At 39.1% G+C, this 22540-nt stretch overlaps 2 protein-coding genes across 3 annotated transcripts in view; one reads left to right on the top strand and one right to left on the bottom strand.

Moving 5' to 3' along the window:
* ttyh3a (tweety family member 3a) overlaps nt 1–22540 on the top strand; it is a 70576-nt gene that overhangs the window by 13123 nt on the left and 34913 nt on the right. For both annotated transcript variants that reach the window (XM_056261664.1, XM_056261663.1), the window contains exons 2-5: nt 5382–5551; nt 20421–20532; nt 20688–20908; nt 21970–22065. In XM_056261664.1, coding sequence (XP_056117639.1) covers nt 5382–5551; nt 20421–20532; nt 20688–20908; nt 21970–22065 — 599 coding nt within the window. The remainder of the gene's footprint in view (nt 1–5381; nt 5552–20420; nt 20533–20687; nt 20909–21969; nt 22066–22540) is intronic.
* Nucleotides 1823–22540, bottom strand: part of eif3ba (eukaryotic translation initiation factor 3, subunit Ba) — a 179154-nt gene continuing 158436 nt past the window's right edge. The window contains exon 19 of the mRNA XM_056261662.1: nt 1823–1833. The gene's annotated coding sequence lies outside the window, so the exon portion shown is untranslated. The remainder of the gene's footprint in view (nt 1834–22540) is intronic.

Below are 22540 nucleotides of genomic sequence, written 5' to 3'. Positions count from 1 at the left end.
TACTTTTTTGCTATATTTTTCTTATTTGAAACCAATTTAGTAGATGATAAATTGACCTCCAAACCTCATGTTTATTCTACCATCTTCTATTAGTGGTGATTATTTGATTGCATTGTATGTTTATAAAGCCAGAGCATTCTGCCAATACGCTGAGATGATATCATAGGCACAAAGGCTGTTAATCACATTCTCCAAACACATTATCAGAGGTTGTCAGCTATGCCATTCTGGTTAGAGCTGTTATTCTTTGTAAATGAGAGTATTTAAGCACTGATTAATAATATCAAGAGTGCTTACTGGCCATTCTGCCAGTGTTGGCACAGATTTCCTCATCCTGAGTCGTCATTTCACCCATCATCATCATCATTCACACCTCATTAGTCTCCGATGAATTCCTGCCTCATATTATCTATTGTTGTATTGGATGGTTTTGGGTTTGAGTCCAACTTGAAATGTTACTTTGCTTTCCATTTATGACTTAAAGCACATTTTATGTACTTTGATATGATCGCAAAAACTACTAGCCTAAGTAATATAGTTCAAACATTATTAAAGGCAAGTAAACAGTCAGTAAAAAATAAGAACAAAAACACTAATTACAAGCATAGATAAATACAATATAACAAAGTTGCAAACAAAGTAAGGTCTTACTGTAGTGCATTCGACTACTGACATGTAATAATTAGGCCTAAATGTAAAATAACACAATAGTGTTCAATGTATAAATTAAACATAGATTAATCTTTGTTTTGTTGTTTGATTAACATTAATGATTTGGACATTAGCAAGTATTTATAGGCTACTGTCACTTTAAGAGTGAATGCACTGATCCAATACAATGATACACATCCGATTTCTTTCTTAACTGTTTACGTTAACTTAAGACATAAGCGGCTGTGTTTATGAGAATACTTTGCAGAGACTGGTATTTTAAAATAAATTTGTGTGTAGTGCATGGAGATGCAAAAGAGGAATCAATTCGCTGTTCTCTTGCTATATGAAATGCGCCTCTCTGTGTTTGCGCTTCAGATATGTTTGTGTGTGCACTTAGATAACAGCGTGCAAGTACCGAATTGATGGTGAAACGTAGCAATTAAGCAATTAGTCAACTAATCATCCAACAAATGTTTAGTCTGTTTGTGATTTTGACCAGGAAAGAGAAATGACCATCATGCTTCTATTTATTAGAGATAGTCATCAGTAAAGTTGTCTCGGTTGGTTCGTTTATCCTTGCATCTATTTGGTTATTCACCTGTTGGCTTAAAAAGAATCTTAAAGGAGTAGTTCACTTTTTAAAAAACTTTTGCTGATAATTTGCTCGCCTTGCGAACTCTCCTGTTCGAACTCGTTCATCAAAATGAAAGAATCTTTTTTCGAGTCATTGACTCGAAAAAAGATTCTTTCATTTTGATGAACGAGTTCGAACAGGAGAGTTCGCAAGGCGAGCATTTGTGCCTATACAACTTTAACTTTTTCATTTATTTTTGAAATGACAAATCGTTTCTCTAGATAAGACCCTTATTCATCGTCTGGTATCGTTTAAAGCCCTTTGAAGCTGAACTGAAACGGTCGTTTAGACCTTGAACCGTTTGGCTACCATTGAAGTCCATTATATGGAGAAAAATCCTGGAATGTTTTCATCAAAAACATTAATTTCTTTTCGACTGAAGAAAGAAAGACATGGACATCTTGGATGACATGGGGGTGAGTAAATTATCAGCAAAAGTTTTTTTAAAAGTGAACTACTCCTTTACTCGCAACGTCCTGGTGTCTGTTGCCAGTCGGCATAACCTTCACTGAATCTTTCACTGTGTGAGAGTTCAAAAACGGACAGAGGGCCTTGCAGAAGATTCAGTTTTCTTGAAGTGCCACTGTGAATAGTGGTCTTTGTGGACAAGTGGTTTTCAGTCAATACAGTACAAGGCTTAATTGTGCTTCTAAAATTAGATCAGGGTTCAGCATTTGCCTGCAGGGACTGAGTTGTCTTGTTTTTTTGGAAATAATTTCCCATGTTTCTCTATCATTTATTAATGTATGAACGTAATGAAGTAATAGACATTCTGACAATGTAATCTAGTGGTCTTGAATTTAAATCTATGCACAGATGTATTGATATTTTTAACTTTCTGCAATGGCCAATGATACATCAGCTGGTCGACCATCGTGACTGATCCTTGGTTTTGAGTGCAGAGTGTTAACTGAGGTAACCTAATTAACATGGCTTATGTCTAGTAAAGAAGAGCTGTGAAGCATACTTGTTATTCTGTTGTGTTGCATTATCCTAACTCGAATTTTAACTGGTGAAGGCTTTTAATTGATATAATTATTAATCTAATGGTGAGGCAGACTTTTATCAGTCTGGTGCACATTGTACCATATCCTGGCTGGAAACAGTCCACTTAATCTGGAAAAGACCGAATGACTGATATGTAAAATAACCAGCCAGTGTCCGGATGGAGCTGAATTTAATGATGCCACAATAATAGACCAGTGTGCAATGTGGTAGCTCATTCAAATAGCTGCAGCAATGACATTGACAAACAAATATAGTAGAAAATAGACTAAAATCCAAAATTTGGGGGGTTGGTAGGATTTTTGAATTTAGTTTTTGGAGAACGTCTCTTATGCTCACCAAGGCTGCATTTATTAAAATAGATTTTTATTTTGTAACATTATAAATGTCTTAACTGTCACTTTTGAAAATTTAAGGAATCCTTGCTGAATTTTCTTTAAAAAAAAAAACAAATAAAAAAACAGTAAATCCTACAGACAGTTTTTGCTGGCCCTGCGTACACACCCCAAATGTTAATGGAAACTTTGTTCAAAATGTCCCTTCACCCAAAAGTACCAAATACAGACTATTGCACGGACATTAGACAAAATGAAATGGTTATATTCATAGATATCTTGTTTACTTGCTAACAGCTGCCTAAAACAAAACTCTTGAACTCTTTCATTTTCAAGACTCAATGACACAATTGTTAATCCACAACTTCCAGCAACTAGTTCTTCCTCGGAAGGTGTCATTGTGGCAGTCTGGTGCAATGTAAACACAACTTTTTTTCATGGTGGTCTGATATACCTGCACACTCTGAGTCTGGACCAAATTCACCGGACTCAGCTGAGCCTAATACGCCAAAGGAATTACCTTGAGATGAACAATCAGGCTTTGTGTTTTAAAGTAAATGCATTGAGCAATGATGCCCTTTGTGCTTTTAAGACCTGCTCACTTTTCCAGTCTGACTTGCTGGGCCCCTTTTGAACCGACACAATGGTTTTCCCAGCTCTCCTGTGATCACACGCTGTGAGCTTGACGGACACTTGGCACAGGTTGAAAGCCGTATGAAAACTACTTGATTTGGGAGATTTGAAATGCTTATTATGTGAAGAGGGGTTCAGTGAGTCTGTGCAGATTAACTGATTGGATACCAGGCCAAACCCATCATGGGTGTCTCCATTTGACCGATTTCCCGGTAATCAGGCGTGACCAGAATTGGGTCAGTTTTTGAGGAATTTGAATGCTTAATCCCTGTGTGGTTGTCACAACAAGATTGTCAGAGCAAAGTGTGTGTCTTAACCGAGAATAGCTCTGACCTCATTATACACAAAACTTCCCCTGCAGGTTATTTGTCACATGATTTTCAGCGGGAGACTCGGCTTAGAGCAACCCACACAGATGTTGGTGCAAGTGTTTCAAGGTGCCTATGAGCTGTATTCAGAACTCAAAAGAGTCATAAAACTGAAATGAACAGCTGCAAAGAAATATAACAAACTTGGTTGGGTTCAACAAATTAGGTCATTTATTTGTTGTTACATATAGCTTTTTTTACGTTTATGAACCAATATCAAGGCACACTATTTTCCTTTATTTTTTACAACATTAGATGTAAAATTGTATTATTATTTGCTTTGGAGGCTAAAGCCTGGAGTATACTTCATTTTTTTTATTTTTTATTTTTATTTATCTACATAGGAAAAGTGTTCAGATATCAAACCCATTTGTCACAAGTTCAAATTCCACAAAATTATTACCCCGACTAACAAAACAATATAATTATAATTATTGTAGTTTTTTAATACAATGAAACAAAGTACAATAAAACGGTAAGATAAAATACCTAACAATAAATAAAAAAATCAGAACAATATAATACATAAATACATCATTAAAAAATAAATGATTAAATAAATAAAAAATGAAAATAAAAAAGGCGGTGGAGGAAAAGGTGGTGCCCAGCTTAACTGTTTGTAGAGTAAGCCAGTACTTTATCCAAAAAGGCAAGCCATATCATTTCGAAAGTCTTTAAGGATCATGTAAATTATTATTTTTTTAATACAAGTAAATACCTCTTTAATAAACGTATTAACTCGTTCCCTGCTATTACAGAATTTTCCATCATTTAAGAAAACGCTTCCCCGCCATTGATGGAATTTTCCATAGTTTGAGACAACGCTTCCCCGCCATTGATGGAATGTTTCCTTGTTTTGACTGTTATACGGTATATGGGGCGCTATTACACATCTTTTGAAAGAGTAGAGATTTTCTGGAACAAAACACAGGCAAAAAGGAGCTGAAACAAGTGATAAAAGCATTGCTTATGTACGTTGTAGTCTTGAATTTCTCAGCATTTTGTTTAAAAACTTTTTTTTCTTTTTTCTTTTTGTATGTACTTACCCACATTCAAGTGTTGATTAAAGCATGAAGACGGAACAAAACAAAAAGTTTATATGTTTAAACTTAGAGGCTCTGTTCTTTCTTTTGATGTATTTGATTGCATGTTCAGATATATACAACAACGTTCAATCAAAAACGCTGCCGGTGGCTGACAACTTTTTAGTTTTTTAAACGCTGACGAGGAAAGAGTTAAATGTAGAGGGTGACACAGGCTTCCACTTTAAAATAATGAGACATCTTGCTAGTGAAGTTGTGAAGGACCGAAAATTTTGCAGTGATGCTGAAAAGTAAATTTCAGATGGTGCTCCAAAGATAGCTGACAGTGGATTTATACTTTATCAGGGTTTATACTTCAGGTAAGAGCACTTTGGTACAGGTGAACACAGTGTATCAAAGTATACTCTATTGATAGTGTGTGCGAACACAAGCGGTCGACACACACGCACTAGAATATTTCATCCGTGTCCAGTCCAGAAAAATCTGGCTACCCACATACTATGCTGCTGAAGAAATTTACATCATGCTAATTGTATGTGTAGCTTAGCGTATGCAAGAAAAAAAAAAGATGTTTACTTTGAGTTTAATATTCCAAAATTGAAGGTTCATTACCAACAGTTGACTTTCGTAAAGAATGGCTCTTGTCTTGAATATTATATGTATCCAGAATTTCCCCCCATCTCTAAGATTATTTTCTCTTCTCTTGCAGTCCATCCTGCTGCTGGGCAGTGTAGCTCTGGCATGCTTGGCTTTGGACCTCCTCTTCCTCCTCATCTACTCCTGCTGGCTGTGTTGTCGCCGTAAGAAGAGCGACGAGCAGCCGAGCGCCGACTGCTGCTGCACCGCCTGGTGCGTCATCATCGCCACCCTCGTCTGCAGGTGAGTCTGAATGCATTTTTCCTCATATCCGCCCTGTCAGCGTCATATTCAAGCAGAAGATGATGCATGTAGTCACTGCTCACTTAGTTTGGGCTCCAGTGAGATGCTTTTATCAAATGTTCCCCAGCTGGAAAAACCCATCCTGTTGGAGTGTAAAAGACGTGTTGCATTATCTGACGGGCTGCAGGGTTTAATTTCTGGAAGGGAATTCATTTCTGCACTAATCTCTGCAGTTTATTTCGAGCTAGCTGCAGGAGTTGGTTTAATTTAGGGATGCACCAATACTAAATTTCTCCACCGATATCCAATTATTCAGAATGATATCTGTCAATGGCGATTTTGGAGGTAGTCTGATGCAAATTGCACGCAGAAATGGGCAGTTCTGGCTGCAATCAGCAGTTCTAATCTGATCTAATCTTTATGCAATTTAAGGGATTAACAGCCCAGATTTTGTTGTTCAGTACGTCTGGTAAAGAGTTTGTGTTAAGCAGCAGGTAAAAGCTGAATATGGTTAGTGCTTTTCAAGAAGATCTAATCTCTGGATTTGCCAAAGTTTGTCAGATTAATAGCATCAAAGTTTTAGTAGGAAATGAAGTGTATATGAGCCATTAGCCAAATATATAGAATTTTAGATTACATTTTATTTTAAGCTGCCCTTGTTACAGTGTAATTATGCAATTAAGTATGGAGTAATATTGATTAATAACATACATGTACTTAACTATAAGGTTATCAGTTACAAGGTACCGATATCTTAAATTTGATGATTTGTTTGGGGACTTTTCATTATCTTGTCAATGTCATTTGGATCTCATCGAAAGAAGAATTTAATTTTTTATGCAAATTGAGAAAAATGCATGTTTGACTTTTTCTGGAGTCTTGAATCCCCTCTGGGTCCCTCCACACACTAGTGTTGGATTGCTTGGATTAATCACGGGATGTCTATTGATTGGTTGGTAAAATTTGCTGAGGTAAAGCAATGACTGTTTCATTGGCTATTCTTAGTGTATTGTGTCGCTGATGACAAAGTGCTGAGCTGCAGAATAACGTGGGTTTGTGCATGAGAAAGTCATTACTTCAATTGCAACATTCTCTCTAGGGCTGTTGCTATTATACATGCCATCGCAAAGAGTGTTTCTGCTGTCCTTCACTATAGTTTTCCTTCAATGTCTTCTAAATCAACCGTAGTGCTGCTGTTTTATTTCAAGTGCGTTATAATCCATTAAAATTCAAGAAGTCAAGACGTTTCTTTGAGCGAATGCAAACCGCTAGAAGGATTCGTAAACAGATTGCATTAGTAATGCTGGCTTTTGTTATGATGATGTTCGAAAGCGAAATGGACGGACAATGCGAATAAAAAGATGTTGGTGGGAAAGTTGAGGCTTGACTATTATCCGGCCTGTTGCTATGGCAATGTCTTTCCCGGCAGCGCCTTACTTGTGTACTCACAAAAAAAAGACCACCCCCCCCCCCCCCCCCCCCATGACCCCGTATCTCATGACCGCTCCTCATGTTTTGTCCATGTTAACGTGCGCTAGCTCTACAGGGAGTCCGCCTGTGATTGTGTCGCCATGAGAGAGGGCCTGCTGTGTGGTTTTATGGGTCTCTCTCCTTCAGTTCATGTTCTTAGCTGTCAGGCAAGATGACAGGTGAGAACTTTATGGTCACTATTACCCCTTTTCCACCAACAAGAACCGGGTGCTGGTTCAGAGCCAGAGCCAGAGCTGGTTCGGAGTTGGTTCGACTGACAAGCTTACTAAGAACCGGTTTGCCTTTCCACCGGCTAGAGAGCCACAACAGAGCCAGATCTTACGTCACTGCATACGTCTCATGTTGCCCAGCAACGCTAGTGCGGTAGCGCCAAACACAAACACGCCAGGCTTGTTCGAGATGCATAGTGGAGATGCATCGGCTTCTCGCAGATCGATCGCCGCATGACATCAAAGCACTGCGAAAGTGATCCAAAAGCACAAGGAGTCGTATGATCTCCAAACACTCCCGCAGCTCCGATCGGTCCGCGCCGCTCCGATGCATCTCGAACAAGCCATCAACAATAACGGACGTTGCGTTACTATGGATGCTCATGGGTTTGCAAAAATACATCGGAATCCAACGCGTTTGTGCAGCTCGCCGTAACTTACATAGACGGATATTATAATCAAGCTGCTATTAGCTCGACTAGCTGCTATTTAAAAATGGCGGTCACAAGTTTCTATTCGTCTTGTTGGTCACGGTAACCCCGCCCCCTGCCCCTGACGCAAGCGGTTCTAAGGGCCCTTACATAGTCAACGCATCGATACGCATACGCGTGCGCAAGGCTACACATCGCTACGCTTCGGCCGCCATTATGCGTCGATGCGTAGCCAAATGTGTCATCCTAGTTTTTGATACGCGACGCGCCGATGCACGCAATACTATGCGTTGTCGGTGGGGGCGACATTGCAAGTAATGTACATAAAAAGGTATATTATTATGTTTACAGAAGAAGAAGATTTGAATACAATGGCGGGCGAAGAGGAAAAGTTATGCGAGCTTGTTTGTATACATCCTTTGTTGCCGCCGATGTAAAATCAGCAATATGCACTCCGCTTCAGTTGCCATTTTGATCTGAATATTACGTGACCCGACTCTAGACTCTACTACCCCCTGCTGCGCGATCGGTGTATTGCATTTCACGCATCGCCGGTGACGCTTGTGTACTATGAAAAGGAGCGCGTCGCTCGCGTTGCTTGCTCGCGTTGCTCGCGTTGACTATGTAACGGCCCTTACTTGGCTCTGTTCTAGACCAGCAATGATTTGGTGCTACTTAAGAACCACTTTTCCTGGTTCGGAGCTGGTGCTTTGCGTGTGGAAAAACAAAGAACCGAATTGAAACTAGCCTCTGGCTCCGAACCAGCACCAGCTCTGCCTTGGTGGAAAAGGGGTATGTGACTTGCACACCAAGCTGTAAATCCAGTATTTAATACATGGTCCATTTTCCCCCCCAGCTCGGGAGTTATAAAGAGCTCAAAGACAAGTCAAAAAGACAAAGGAGTGTTGCTGTCTCTTCATATATTCTTCAAAGCCTCCATGGAGGCAAAATGCACCCTAATACTTACTTAATACACAATTACACATCCTGGTCTTATTTGAATTGATTTATCAGTGCACATTTAAAAAAAAAAATTATATACAAAACATAACAGCATAGCATAACATATAAAACACAACATATAACATAAAACAATATAACATAACTCACAGCATAACATAACACAGGTTTTGGTCTGTTTGTTTTTTTTGTTTTGGTTTGCAGGGTTTTTTTTATGGTGTTTTGTTTTTTGTTTGGTGTTTTTTTTGGGGGGGGGGATTTTGGTGTGTTTGGGGTTTTCAGTTTTGAATTGTTTTTTATTTGTCTGTTTGGGTTTTTTTTGTTGTTGGTTTTGTATTGTTTTTTTTTTTATGAGGGGAAAGTATGTATTTCATGTGGGCCTAATTTCTTCCATGAAGAGCTAGTCTCACACATCCTCTCACTTTCTCTACCTACTCACCAAGAGTTGTCTCGCTCTGTCAGTCTCGCACTCAATTCGTTCTCTTGCTATATCAGTTACGGAAACTAGTCTCTCTCTCTCTCTCTCTCTCTCTCTCTCTCTCTCTCTCTCTCTCTCTCTCTCTCTCTCTCTCTCTCTCTCTCTCTCTCTCTCTCTCTCTCTCTCTCTCTCTCTCTCTCTCTCTCTCTCTCTCTCTCTCTCTCTCTCTCTCTCTCTCTCTCTCTCTCTCTCTCTCTCTCTCTCTCTCTCCCTCTCTCTCTCGCTCATATATGCTTACTGCTGTGAGTGTGCATGTAGAGCAAGCATCTTCCCTTCTGTGAAAGTCTATCCATGCACATCTGGTCCTGTGGAAGTAGAAATACGGAGAACACTCTCTGTCGTCTTCACAGGCTCCCTGCTGACTTTTTCCCCCCACGGGGAGGAAGATGAGCTCGTTTTCAACACAAACACCATTAATAATCATCACACCTGCGAGGGACATGACTCAGGATTTCTCATAATGTGATGATAATATTCTCATAGTATGTGTCTGCAGTCAGTATTGCTTTTTTTTATTAAGTATTAAGTATCGGAAGACACGTTATTTTTAAAGCTACTCGAGTAAAGTTTTACCTTTTATGTCTGCTGTTCTTCCCACCGTTTACATTCCTGAAGACGATGTATTGACTGTGTGTGATGCTAAGCTTTCGTGCGGACGCTTGCAGAACTCGGTCATGCTGTCTGATCTAGACTCTTACCTGTCTTATCTTCCTGAACAACAACATAGTGAAGTGTGTTAACTGATCAAAGAATATCCTAATTTATTTTCTGATGTTCCGAGTCAGACTGATGTTCTTGTTCATGATATTGAGGTAAGAGCCTGCCCATTAATCCTGCTATAGTTGAGCATTTACTCCAGTCCCTGGGGCTCACCCTGCTTATTAGTCCCAAAACCAGATTCAACCTTTCACTTTTGCACTGGCTATTGTAAAGTGAATAGTATTACTAAGCCGGATTCTTTTCCATTTCCCCACTTAAAAGACTGTGGACAGAGTCTGTTCCGCTAATGTGATCAAGCTTGATCTTTTGAAAGGCTAATGACAAGTTCCTTTAATGCCAAGAGCTTCAGAAATGTATTTCTTAAATAATTTTCCTACAGTATTCTGTTCTCGCCTTTGGGATGTGAAACGCACTGGCGACGTTCCCGATGTTGATGCATAAGGCTAACATTCCAAATTGTGCAGCATAACTAGATGACATAGTTGTCTTAGAATGTAATCTTGTAAATGTGTTGTGTATTCCTGTTTGTCTACTTTGTTTCCGCTCTCCTAGAATGAGAAGCGACAATTGATGTTAATCAGAGCTTATGACTGTCTGTCTCCCTCCTCTGATTCGCTCTCGTGTGCTCCCATACGTTACTCTGTAACATTAATTTGTTTAATTTATTTAGTTAGCTTTTATTTTAAAACTGTTCCTTCTCTACCCTAGACAGGGAGGACGTAACAGTGACAACAGAAATGGTATTCCACATAAACACGCCTGCATGATAACGGCATCATCAGAATTCCACTGAAACACTGAAAGCTCTGCTGCTTTCTCCATGTAATTCTTTTGTATGTCATTAATACAAATGTCCTCTCCCCTCTTACCATAATTGAGATTATTCTTCAAAACTATGCAGATATTCTTCTCCAATCATGACATAAATGTGTAAAAGTGCAGATTCTGCATGGACTACTCATCACTTATGCATGAGGAGGAAACGAGCTCATGGCCTCCGTCCAGTGGACAGTTTTGCTGTACACCCTGTGGATCTAGACAGCCTATACAGGAACAGATTGTTTAGGAAGAACCCCTTGTAATAAATACCATCTGTAGTCTCGACCTGTAGGCTAACTTATGCCATTGGATGAAGTATTAAATATGTCTGCTAATTCTATTTCTAATGAAGTTTTGGTAACGCTTTACAATAAGGTTCCATTAGTTAACATTAGTTAATGCATTAGTTAACATGAACTAACCATGAACAACATCTCTGTTCAGCATTAGTTAATATTTGTTAACGTTAACTCACACATGAATTGTAGAATTATGTTTACCAACAAATCAACTAACCGTGATTAACTAATGTTAACTAATGGAACCGTATTGTAAAGTGTTACCGAAGTTTTTTTGTTTTGTTTTTTATCTTTCTTGGAAGTATTTTGAAATCTCCTGAGAATTGCTGATGAAGGCACATATTTTGAAAGCTTTACAATAAATCTCAGTGGATACATTGAGCGCTCAAATCGAAACCAGAAAGTACAAGAACGTTTTACAAAATGTGGTTAAGACATGCAATCCTCTTTCCTGCATCAATGATTCATGAGGAACGCAGAGGAGCGATCATAAACAGCAGAATTTAAGGCATGTTATTGTAGATTCATCTACCGTCCAATCGGTAATGTAGGTCAACACCTACTCTAAATGTTTCCTGTTGGTTGTGAGTAACATTTAGTGTCTGTGTTGGTATTTGCTCCTATAGGAGTGTTTCTTTGACGTCTATTTTGATTCTGTTGCACCACATGCATTTTTAGTCCTGATGAAATCCCATCAAATGCACACTGTTCAATCAGAATTGATATAGTGGAGGCTTGCAGGTCAAGACGCATGAATTTGCTTTGTTTTCAATGATTAAAGTTTGATCCACGTTTCTGTCAGATAGTTTGAATGTAGTTGGTGTGAAACAGCCTGGAGGACTCATTTCAGATGCACAGCACCTAAGTTTCATGCAAGGACTTCTGATATCTGTAGCTTCAGGCACATTTTAGCTGTAGCGCTGCATAACTAAAGATTATGGAAATCCAGAGCAAGACTCTGAAACCTTTACAACGTTTATGCTAAGCAGCTCATGACTTGACATTGAAGCTACTTCAAAGACTTTGAATTTGGGAATTCTGAAGAGCCTGAGACTAGAACATATAATCTGTGTCCATCCAACATTTGTATGCCTTCAATATGATGGATCTGTCCAGCTCTACATCACTGTAAACTATACAAATTATTTGAGCAGAATTCCTTTTTTCCATTCTGATTCACAAGCACTTGATTCCAGTTTTGATTAAATTCTGATTCATTTGTGTATATTTCAGTTATAACTTCCATTTTTAATTCATATGAAAGATATTCTGTCTCTGCTAAAATTGGGCAGTAGGGCTTGGGAATGCATTGAATATTAGGAATGTTATCGTGATATCTTGCTGACAATATAAAATTAGGGAAAATAGTGAATATCATGATAATGTTAAAAGTTAATCGGTAACACTTTACTTGAAGGGGTGTGCATAAGACTGACATGACACCTTCATAACCATGACATATGTCATGAATATGAAGTAGGGTTCATGCATGTTTGTGACAACTGTCATTAAGTGTCTTTCGCTCAATAATGACATTTTGAATGCAAATATGACATTAAGACGTCTTTGTTATGACATCTTGACATAAACCATAACATCATAACCTGTCAGTGTCTTTGTCATGACAACTTGACATTAAATTAAATTAAACTGTCATGTGGTTGGTTTTGACACTGGCTGTCATCAGTCCATTATAACTGTGTCATGAATATTTTTCGTGACCTCAACTACAGTGGTACAAATTGAATTTGTTATTAAAAAGTTATAATGGCTTCATGACAGCCAATGTCAAAACCAACCACCTGACAGTTTATTGTAATGTTAACCAATAAAGCTAAGTGGTTTCTTAAGTTTGATAATTAATCTGCTATTTCATGTTTATGACAGGTTATGATGTATTTGTTTATGTCAAGGTGTCATAACAAAGACATTTCAAACAATGTCATATTTGCATTAAAAATGTCATAACTGAGCGAATGACACTTAATGACAGTTGTCATAAACATGCATACAACTTCCTTCATATTCATAACATGTGTCATGTCATGATTATGAAGGTGTCATGTTAGTCTTATGCACACCCCTTCAAGTAAAGTGTTACCATTTAATCTTTTTTCACGTTTTTACAGCATTGTAGTCAATCTCACACATTTTTGTCAGGACCACTGTCGTCAAATACGATTGACAGTTAGCATACAGTTTGGCTTGTCGGTATGGTTCCGTTCTGGGTGAGAACTCCCTGAGCATCCATGCAGTCTAGCATGGATAAGAGCAGCAATACCCCCCAGCAATTATGTTCAAATACAACATAATTTGAGAATTTATTCTGATTTGAGGGGAATCAGAAAGCCAAATCCTAACTGGAGAGAGGAGGAGCTGGGGATGGAGGAGGGTAATTAGCTCCTGAGAAACGCGATAGCTGCTGATAATACTGAAGGAGCTTATATATGTATACAGTGATAGGCGTCGTATTCCTATAGGTAGACGTGGATCAGCTGAGATACAGCTGATGCGAGCTTGACTAACGTGACCTGCCAGAACTGACGCTACGCTTGATGTCTGTTTACCGCATGAATGCAATGGCCAATCAGACGTATTTAAGTTAGTGAGAATCGATTCAATGTCCACTCTTTATGTTATGAGAGAGCGCTTTTTATCAGGACAAACTTTTAAGGACTTTTTTATGGATCCAGAATTTTGTTTTACAATTTTTAGCACAAGTACATTACATTTAAATAATCTTTTATAGAATTGTATTAATTTTGTACATGTACATTTTATTTTTTACTTTTGTCAAAGTTTGTTTTCATTATGTTGTGCTTATGATATTATGTTGTTAAATGTTTAATATGTATCTGCCATGTAATAGCTGGTGATGCTGATATGGCAATACACTCTAATACTACTACTACTACTACTACTACTACTACTACTAACTTGGATGGGTTAAATGCAGAGGACATATTCCGAGTATGGGTTACCATACTTGGCCTTCACGTCATGTCACTGTCAGTTTTTTTGTTGTTATTAATGCCAGTGGAAGTTTGGAACTCCAGCTATGGAATCAGCAGAGTGTTGTCAACTTTCACGCACCATGGCATGTGCCTCAGCACTCGGTGACCCCTCTCTGTGACTTTATAGAGCCAGTGGCAAAATTTGGCAAAATAATGTATAAATTTTTTGCCCTGCCCTATTGAATAGCGATTCAAACTGTTTTTACATTAATCAGCACATGAGAGCCTTTTGTTTTGGGAAGAACACCAAAAGCCACTCAGGCCATGTCCACACTAACACGTTTTCGTTTGAAAACGTATATTTTTCTCTCCGGTTTGGCCTTCCGTCCACACTGAGGCGAAAGCTTTTGGAAAACTCTCTCCAAAGCGGATAAATTTGAATATGCCGTTTTCGTGTTGTAGTGTGGACTGTGAAGCATAGACAGTATAAGAAATGGACAGAGCCATCTCATTGGAACTCAGTTGAGACAGTTGAAGCCCATTTTTAGCGATTTTTGAGCACTTCCGTTCCTGACGCGCAGACTCAAACCGACTCAAACTAAGCTTGATGACGTGAGCAACCTGTCTGACAGACGCAAATCTTCTAGTAGCTGTGCCAAGAGGAATCTGATTCATTCCCTTCCGAAACTTGTAGAGCCGGAGATCGTGAGTATTAGCTGTCCATGAGCTCGCAGCAGGAGCAACTTTACAACTCTCTATGGGCTTCTCCCTTGACTTTATGCCTCCACGTCCCCCCGATTACGCGCGAGTTTCTACTTCTGTCTATACGGTAATTTTCTCTAGTGTGTGCCAGAGAGTCGCGTGTTATGACGCAATCGTTAGCCTATTTTTACAAAAAACGCTTCTACGGGGTCATAACGTAAGATACAAAGTAATGGAGCCTTTTATACATTGTCGTGTTTCTTTAGAAATAAATAATGGACAAATGGAGTCTTTAAACACCTCAGATGTAAAGTTATTTGCTGTCAAAGTGACGCCAAAATGAATGGGAGTCAATGGAAATGCTAACGCAAGTGAAGTTCTGCTACAAGATGGCGGCACCCGGCCGGCTTCAACTTCCGGTCGATGGATTACCCCCTTGCTGTGAAGCCGGAGGTATTTGAAAACGATGACGTAAGTTTAGTCATGTGATCCATGTTGTACCAATAGATATTCATGTTTACCGGTATTGTGCCTGTTATGTGCTATTCACTTTTACACTGTTGCTAAAATGTTACTTTGCACACTCCTCATATCACAGTCCTGCACAGATGACAGAAAATGTACTCACATTTGCTGTCCTGCGGCAATACAGGAGAGCAGTTGCGTTTTAGACCAAACATATGGTGACTGAGTGTGACCTGGACGCATCAGTGATGGTGAGATATTTTGCTAAATAAAATTATCCTGTTTGAAGAATTGCGCGATAACTTTATTATTTATTTTACCATCTGTATCATCTCGGTGAGCTTTTGTGAGGTTTCACGCATGCGCAGTAAGGTGAATTTAGAAGTTTCTCATCCACACTGAAACGTCGGAAAACGCCTGAAAACGCTAGTGTGGACGGAGAGCATTTTTAAACGAAAACGCCGTTTTCAAATGTGTCCGGATTAATGTGGACGTAGCCTCACTCTTTAGGCACATTGTGACCAAACCTGTCTCGTCTTAACCGTGTGACACTCCACTTAGCCAAATCCCCACTGATTCAGGACGCTGTGCTTTAGGGGGATGGGTGCACCGGAACGAGCATAAGTAATGAGATCGCTCAGTGTGATTTGCCCAGTCAATGGAGTGTTATTCTCTAAGGAGTGTTTAACCCCATTCACATCGATCAACATTCACAGGTCATTACTTATTCTATATGTTACACACATAAAGTCTACTGCTTAGCATCAGCGAGCCCTGGGTTTGATTTCGATGAGTCATGTGGCTTATTTTTGTTATTTATTTGTTTGCAGTATGTCTGTATTGCCCCCGTGAGAGCTTAGGCTCAGAATAGAGACTGTCTAACAGACTGAACTTTAATTACAGGATAGCAGTGATGTCGGCCAACCATAGGCCACAGCTGCGGGACCATTGATTGATCTGTCCTCGGGTCACATCTTGCCTTAGAGCCCACAATCACTTCCCGTCTCTCAGCATAACTATTATCGGAGATGTCTCTTGTATGGTTGAATGCATCTGATCCTATAAACCTCACTGCTTCCCTCTTCTGCTTTTTCAAGTTTTTATTGACTCTTCTACAATGGTAATACCATAGTGTTCTTTGAAGTACCTTACGTTATCATTTAAATACCATCAAGTTTCAAGTTTGTATTTATTTATATAGCACATTTAAAAACAGCAAACAGGGCTGACCAAAGTGCTGAACAATATACAAGATAAATAACAAGGACAAACCACACATTCATGACAAAATATCACAATGAATTAAAAGCTAAAGAAAAAAAATGGGTTTTAAGAGAGGATTTAAAAACAGTTAGATATTGGGCCGCTCTGATGTAAACCGGAAGGCTATTCCACAGCCTAGGGCCAGCAATCGCAAAGGCTCTGTCCCCTCTATTCTTTAACCGTGATCTGGGGACAGACAAAAGTCTCTGATCACAAGACCTCGGGTTTCGTGTGGGATCGTGTGGACAGAGTAGCTCAGACAAATAGCTTGGTGCCAGATTATTTATGGATTTAAAAACAAAGAGAAGAATTTTAAACTCAATTCTAAAATGCACAGGTAGCCAATGCAGTGATTTTAAGAAACATGATCAAATTTACATTTTTTTTTGAGGAACTTTGCAGCAGCATTCTGTACTAATTGGAGACGAGCAATAGAGTGTTTGGGTATGCCATAGTAAAGAGAGTTGCAATAATCCAACCGCGATGTAATGAGCGCATGGACAGCAATCTCTAAGGTTTTCTCAGAGAGAGAGGAGTTGATCTTAGAGAGAAGACGTAGCTGGAAAAAACAAGAACTAATCACCGCATGTATTAGTTTTTAAAATTTGAGGTTCTGATCCCAGAGAACACCTAAATTCTTAATGCAAGATGAAGTTGGATAAAGATAATCCAGATCAATGTTACTGCTATTATAGTTGTCATGGGAGCCAAAGACTATAACCTCGGTTTTGGATTCATTCAAAAATAAGAAATTTTGAGAAAACCACATTTTACTTCTAGGCATGCCAAAAGAGATATCAGAGCAGTATCTTTGTTGTGTTTCAGAGGCAAATAAATTTGTGTATCATCTGCATAGCAGTGAAATGATACACCATGCTTTTTGAAAATGGAGCCCAGAGGAAGTAAATATATGGAAAAAAGAATGGGTGCGAGAATAGACCCCTGTGGCACTCCACAGGAGAGTTGGGCTGGCGAGTAAGAAAAATTACCAAGTTTGACAGAGAAACTTGTATTTGTTAGATACGATCTAAACCAACTGAGGATCCGCCATGGTATACCATGGTATATGATTATGATAATGAAACTGTAACATGGTATATATAGTAGCCAAAGTATACCCTATTTTTTTGCATTTATATAACAAAATATAAAACCAAGAGGCATTTATTTTTTAAGAAAAATGCCAACAGTACACTGAAGTCAAAACAGTTAAAGGGATACTCCACCGTTTTTTCATATTAAACTGTTATTCCCTTAACTAAGACGAGTTGATACATACCTCTCTCGTCTCAGTGCGCTCTGTCTTGTGGCGAAACTTTGTTAGCACTTAGCTTAGCCCAGTTCATTCATTAGGATCCAAACAGAGAAGTGACCAAACACTTCCACGTTTTCCCTATTTAAATGCAGTTACACGAGTAGTGTAGTAACTCGACCAAGTATGGTGACACAAAATAAAACATGGCGCTTTTCTAAGCGTGTAAAATGGATAACTATAATGTATGGTGGAGTAGCACTTGGGAGCACTTCGACTCGGCGCAGTAATATCATCATATCATCAATGAGAGGGAGAGGATTTTTCAGGAGTGATTATATTACTGCGCCGAGTTTACCCCAGCGGAAAATATGTGTTTGTTGGAGTATAACAGAAATTTAGCGGAGAATGTAGTAACAAAAAGAAATGTTTCATTTGGAAAAAGATTGCTACGACAGTTAATCCGACCGTTGAGCGGAGCGTTACAGACGTACAGAAAAGATACAAAAACATGGTACAAGATGCCAAAAAAGAAATATTTAAGAGGAAATATCCGAAACCGGGAGGAGGACCCCAAGAGAATCTTAAAGGCACCACTGAAATGGTGATTTGATTGTAAAACAACAGATACAATGTCAAAGATGACACGTTTCTGGTTGTCAAATATTAGTCAAAGTATTCGTATTGATGTGGTGAACTGGACACATGTTTTTGAGGACAACTGACTTCGTACATAATTAAAAGTCATTGCAAAAATGTCTCTTCTGAGAAGCTCAAGCACTTATTTTCAGATGCCATTGGTTTGATTTTTTTCTTCTAGTGCTATGAGATTCAAACACAGTGTCCAAAATTGTGCAGATAATTTTCTGGGGCCACTCTGTGTGCAATCTGAAACCAGCATTGTACCACCACACTAACTTTTTGTATTCCTGGATATTTTACTCTGAGCAGCAGTTATGACTAAGCAAATGTTTTTGTGTAAACACACAAGTAGCATTATAATTTGAGCAAATAAATGGCCCACATATCACTGTCTAGTCATTCATGACCTGCTATGAGAGATCAGACTGTATTTGTTTATCTAGTTAACTTTGCTATTGCAGATTATCAACCAGATCTGCAGTGAAGTAGGAATGCTCGGAACTCCACTGAGCCCTCTCTAATGGGTCACATGACCGTGGCCTCGGGAGGAGGGGGGGGACGAGGTGGTGACATCTGCTTCCTGATCTGCACATTTGTGCCGCAACACGCCCCGGCTAAACACGACAACGCTTGGAGCATAAAACCAAAACACCATGCATCAGTTTAACACAACCAACTGCTTGTTTAGAAAATATTGAGCTAGTTTAAGAGACTGTCACTCGATTCAACTCAAGTGACTTCCTTCCTGCGTAGTGCTTCACTGACAATAGGACCTTCAAATCCACGTTATTGTGAAATCTTAATACTTAGTCTTTGGCCTGTCCACGAGACAAACACTAAGACTGGCAAACACATGGAATGCGTCTTAAATGTACTGTAGTTGAGAGCTGCGGCCCTGTCCTGCGGTGAATAGCTCTTTGTTTAGCCGCAGAACCCCCGTAAACGGGGTGGCTGCTGATTGTAGCTGCCATTGAATGCTTTACAATGGAGTTGGGTGAGATGCTTGAGCGAGAGAGGGTGGGGAATGGGAATGGGAATGAGTGGGATTGAAAGCCCCATTGGCAGGTTGTACTGTTGTGCCACCTGGTGGAGAGGCAACAAGTTCAAGTCAGATGTTTTGATGGTCATCTGTATCTTTGGTTCAGATGGTGCAGGTGGTCCGCTGCTGGGAGTCCGCTGCTGGGAACGGCCTCAGTGGGTTTGTGGGGCAGGAAGTGTTTGTAACCTGATTCCCTGTCGGTCAAAGCTGTTAGCGCAATCGATACGTTTTCATCTCTCTTTTCCCAGCGCTGTTGTAGTAGCCCAACAGTCTGTGGTGTCAGTGGTGTGTTGAGTTTCACAGAGTGATATCCATCTGACCACTATGTTTCTCTGTGTGGATCTCTGTATAAAGCCACAGACAACATTTTGTTAGTTGTTAACTCTACAAATGAATAAGCAAGTAGTCATTTAGATGTTAGGGACCTCCCCTTGGAGCAAAGTAGGGATGCACCGATATGAAAAGTTTGTCCGATACCGATAATTCTTTATATCTGAAAGCCTATGACCGATAAATTGGCCGATAAATCTAAATTTTGATATAGTTTTTGAGAGCCTGATTACAAAAACAAAAATCTCTCTATGTCCCAAGCACACAATTATAATGATGTTCTCACTACAATGTTATGAAGCCTATATGACAGACTTGCTCTACACATGTTGTACTTTCCTTTTCAAAGTGATTCCAATCATATTTCAAGCATTTCAATAACATCATGGCGATCAGTGCACATCGGAAGTGTCTCAGCTGAAAGAAATAATCCATTATTTATCAGCTTTTATATATATCGACCAAAATTTCTCACAAAAGAAATCTTACACAAAACGCCAAACTTTTGAACGGTGGTGTATGTAAACACATTTGTTGTATTACCGGTAGCTGAATGATGGTTATTACTATGATGACAGACTTTAAATTTTTGGGTGGACTATCCTTTTAAGTGCCTCTGGTCGGGAATGACTGCTGTATATCAGTTTCCTCAATTATCTGTGATCCTTAACTATTATTTAACGGGTCATTCATATCATGTGTTGTTCAGTTGTGTTATCTTCTGCCAGCTGTGTGCAGGGTTTGAGAAATTACTGACCTATTCCTCAGGGTTACCACGGTTCTACTGAAGGCCTTAATTCTTTGTGCCCTTACAGCGCCGGCATTGCTGTTGGTTTCTACGGGAACGGAGAGACCTGTGATGGCGTGAATCGACTTACTTACTCCCTCCGCCATGCCAACCGCACCGTGTCAGGAATACACCGACTGGTGAGGCACTGATGCACACTGGGTTATGTTTAAATGGTTCTCCATCCCTCCAAAACACACCAGAGCTTGACATTCTCACTGACTTACTCACAGTTGTTACACTGATCCTTAGCTCATGAGAAAAGATCTTATAAGGCAAATGTGTGTTTCTGTAGGTGTCAGAAAGTACATCTGCTCAGAGCCAGACTGTGGACGAGAATCTTCAGCTACTAAAGGACCAGTATGCAAAGCATACAGACTACCTGTCCATCATACAGAAACTCCAGGCTCAGCGGGGTGAGCTGGTCCGTCAGTTGGCTGACATTCCTTTTTGGAACAATCTCAGCATCTCCTTGGAGGATCTGGCAACCCAGATTGAACTAAATGACTGGTACAGGTACGTACATTAATATCTGTCACAGAAAAAAATCAGTGAAAGAAATATGTAGGGATGTCAAACTTTCTGGTACTTCAGTACCAAGTTGATATTAAAATGATAAAAAATACAGATTTCAGTACCCGGATGCTAGTATTTAAACATTTAGTTCTTTTTAATAAAGGGGAAAAATAGCTTGCTTTTTTTTTTGTTTAAAATAACTTGATAAAAAATATGATGTATGTTACTAGTTTACCTAAATATTAACTTTAAATAGGGGATTCATTCTATTGGTAACACATTATGAAGTGTACTTTGTGTAAAACCTTTTTAACATCCCCCAAAAAATTTGGGGGGAAAAAAGCTCAAAGGATTTCTCTGTCACAAAAGTTGTGAACAGTGCACTCTCAGAGAGAATAGAAATTAGTATTCTGTTCACTCGCTGTCTCTTTCCACCTCCCGTCAACCATTTACATTTCTCAGTGAAAGAGATTGCCGTGGGGGTCTGTTAGTTTCCTAAAAAAGTCAAAGAAGTTTCATTCCAGGCTTCAACAGGATAAGCCTATAAAACTAAAAAATTTTGGTATTGATTCTCAAAATGTTCATTTTCTAAACATGTTTTTTACAAATGTTGCCCCCTTTATTCCATCTAGCAACAACCCCTATCATCGTGATGGAAAATTTGCACGAGCTAAGATCTTCATTAGGGCATGTGCATTTAAATAGATTTGTTATGAAACTTTGACATTTTTTAGGTATATAGTATATACTACTGTTCAAAAGTTTGGGGTCTGTCACCAAGGCTGCACAGTAAATATTTCAATATTTTTGTGGAAACCGTGATACATTTTTTTGGATTGTTTGATGAATGAATTCAGAAGAACAACATTTATTTGAAATAGAAATCTATTGTACCATTATAAATGATAAATGTAATGCATCCTTGCGCAATAAAGGCTGTGGTAGTGTATGTAATATACTTAAATGTACAATAGACATCTGATCTATTAGTGTTAGTGACATTAATGCTGTAGAATTTGCTGCGGTTGAAATGTATTATGTTAATGTGTTGTCCTCATTAGGTGGCTGGGGTACCTGGGTCTGCTGCTGTTTGATGTGCTTATTTGCCTTCTGGTGCTCTTCGGTCTCATACGCAACTCCAAAGGAACTCTGATTGGGTAAGAAGGTTGTTATAGATGTGTCTTTGAGTCATGTGTGGTACACCAGGGAAAATAGAGCTTCAGTGCTTATAGAATTCGGAATGAATTAATTATGATTGAAGCAAAAAGTATCCATGTAAATGTAGCTATTGGCACTGACATACAGTAGTCAACATTTGAAGTGGATCAAAAAAGGTCATCAAAGTTGTCCTAAGACGAGAACGGGTATTGGTCAAAATTCATGTGTAACTGATGAAAGATTTTGATCCACTTCACATGATGATTACTGTATTTTGAGATAAGTCACTGCAAGTTGCTTTCAGTTAAAACAGCTCAAACATGCATGGGTCTGGGACTAGCTTAAGCCTCGTCTGTGAAACCGGGGGACTGAATAGTTTGTCGTAGTGCTTCATGGAAGTGGGCGGGGACAGATTTAGGTGCAGATTTCTTTAGTTTCTCACAAGGATTTCTTCTCTTGAACACAATATTTAAA

The sequence above is a fragment of the Rhinichthys klamathensis genome, unplaced genomic scaffold (genome assembly GCF_029890125.1).
Source record: "Rhinichthys klamathensis goyatoka isolate OS25496 unplaced genomic scaffold, OSU_Roscu_1.1 h1tg000184l_1, whole genome shotgun sequence".
In the NCBI taxonomy this organism is placed as follows: Eukaryota; Metazoa; Chordata; class Actinopteri; order Cypriniformes; family Leuciscidae; genus Rhinichthys; species Rhinichthys klamathensis.
Note: the sequence above shows the minus strand (reverse complement) of the source record. Positions and strands in the feature narration are given on the sequence as shown.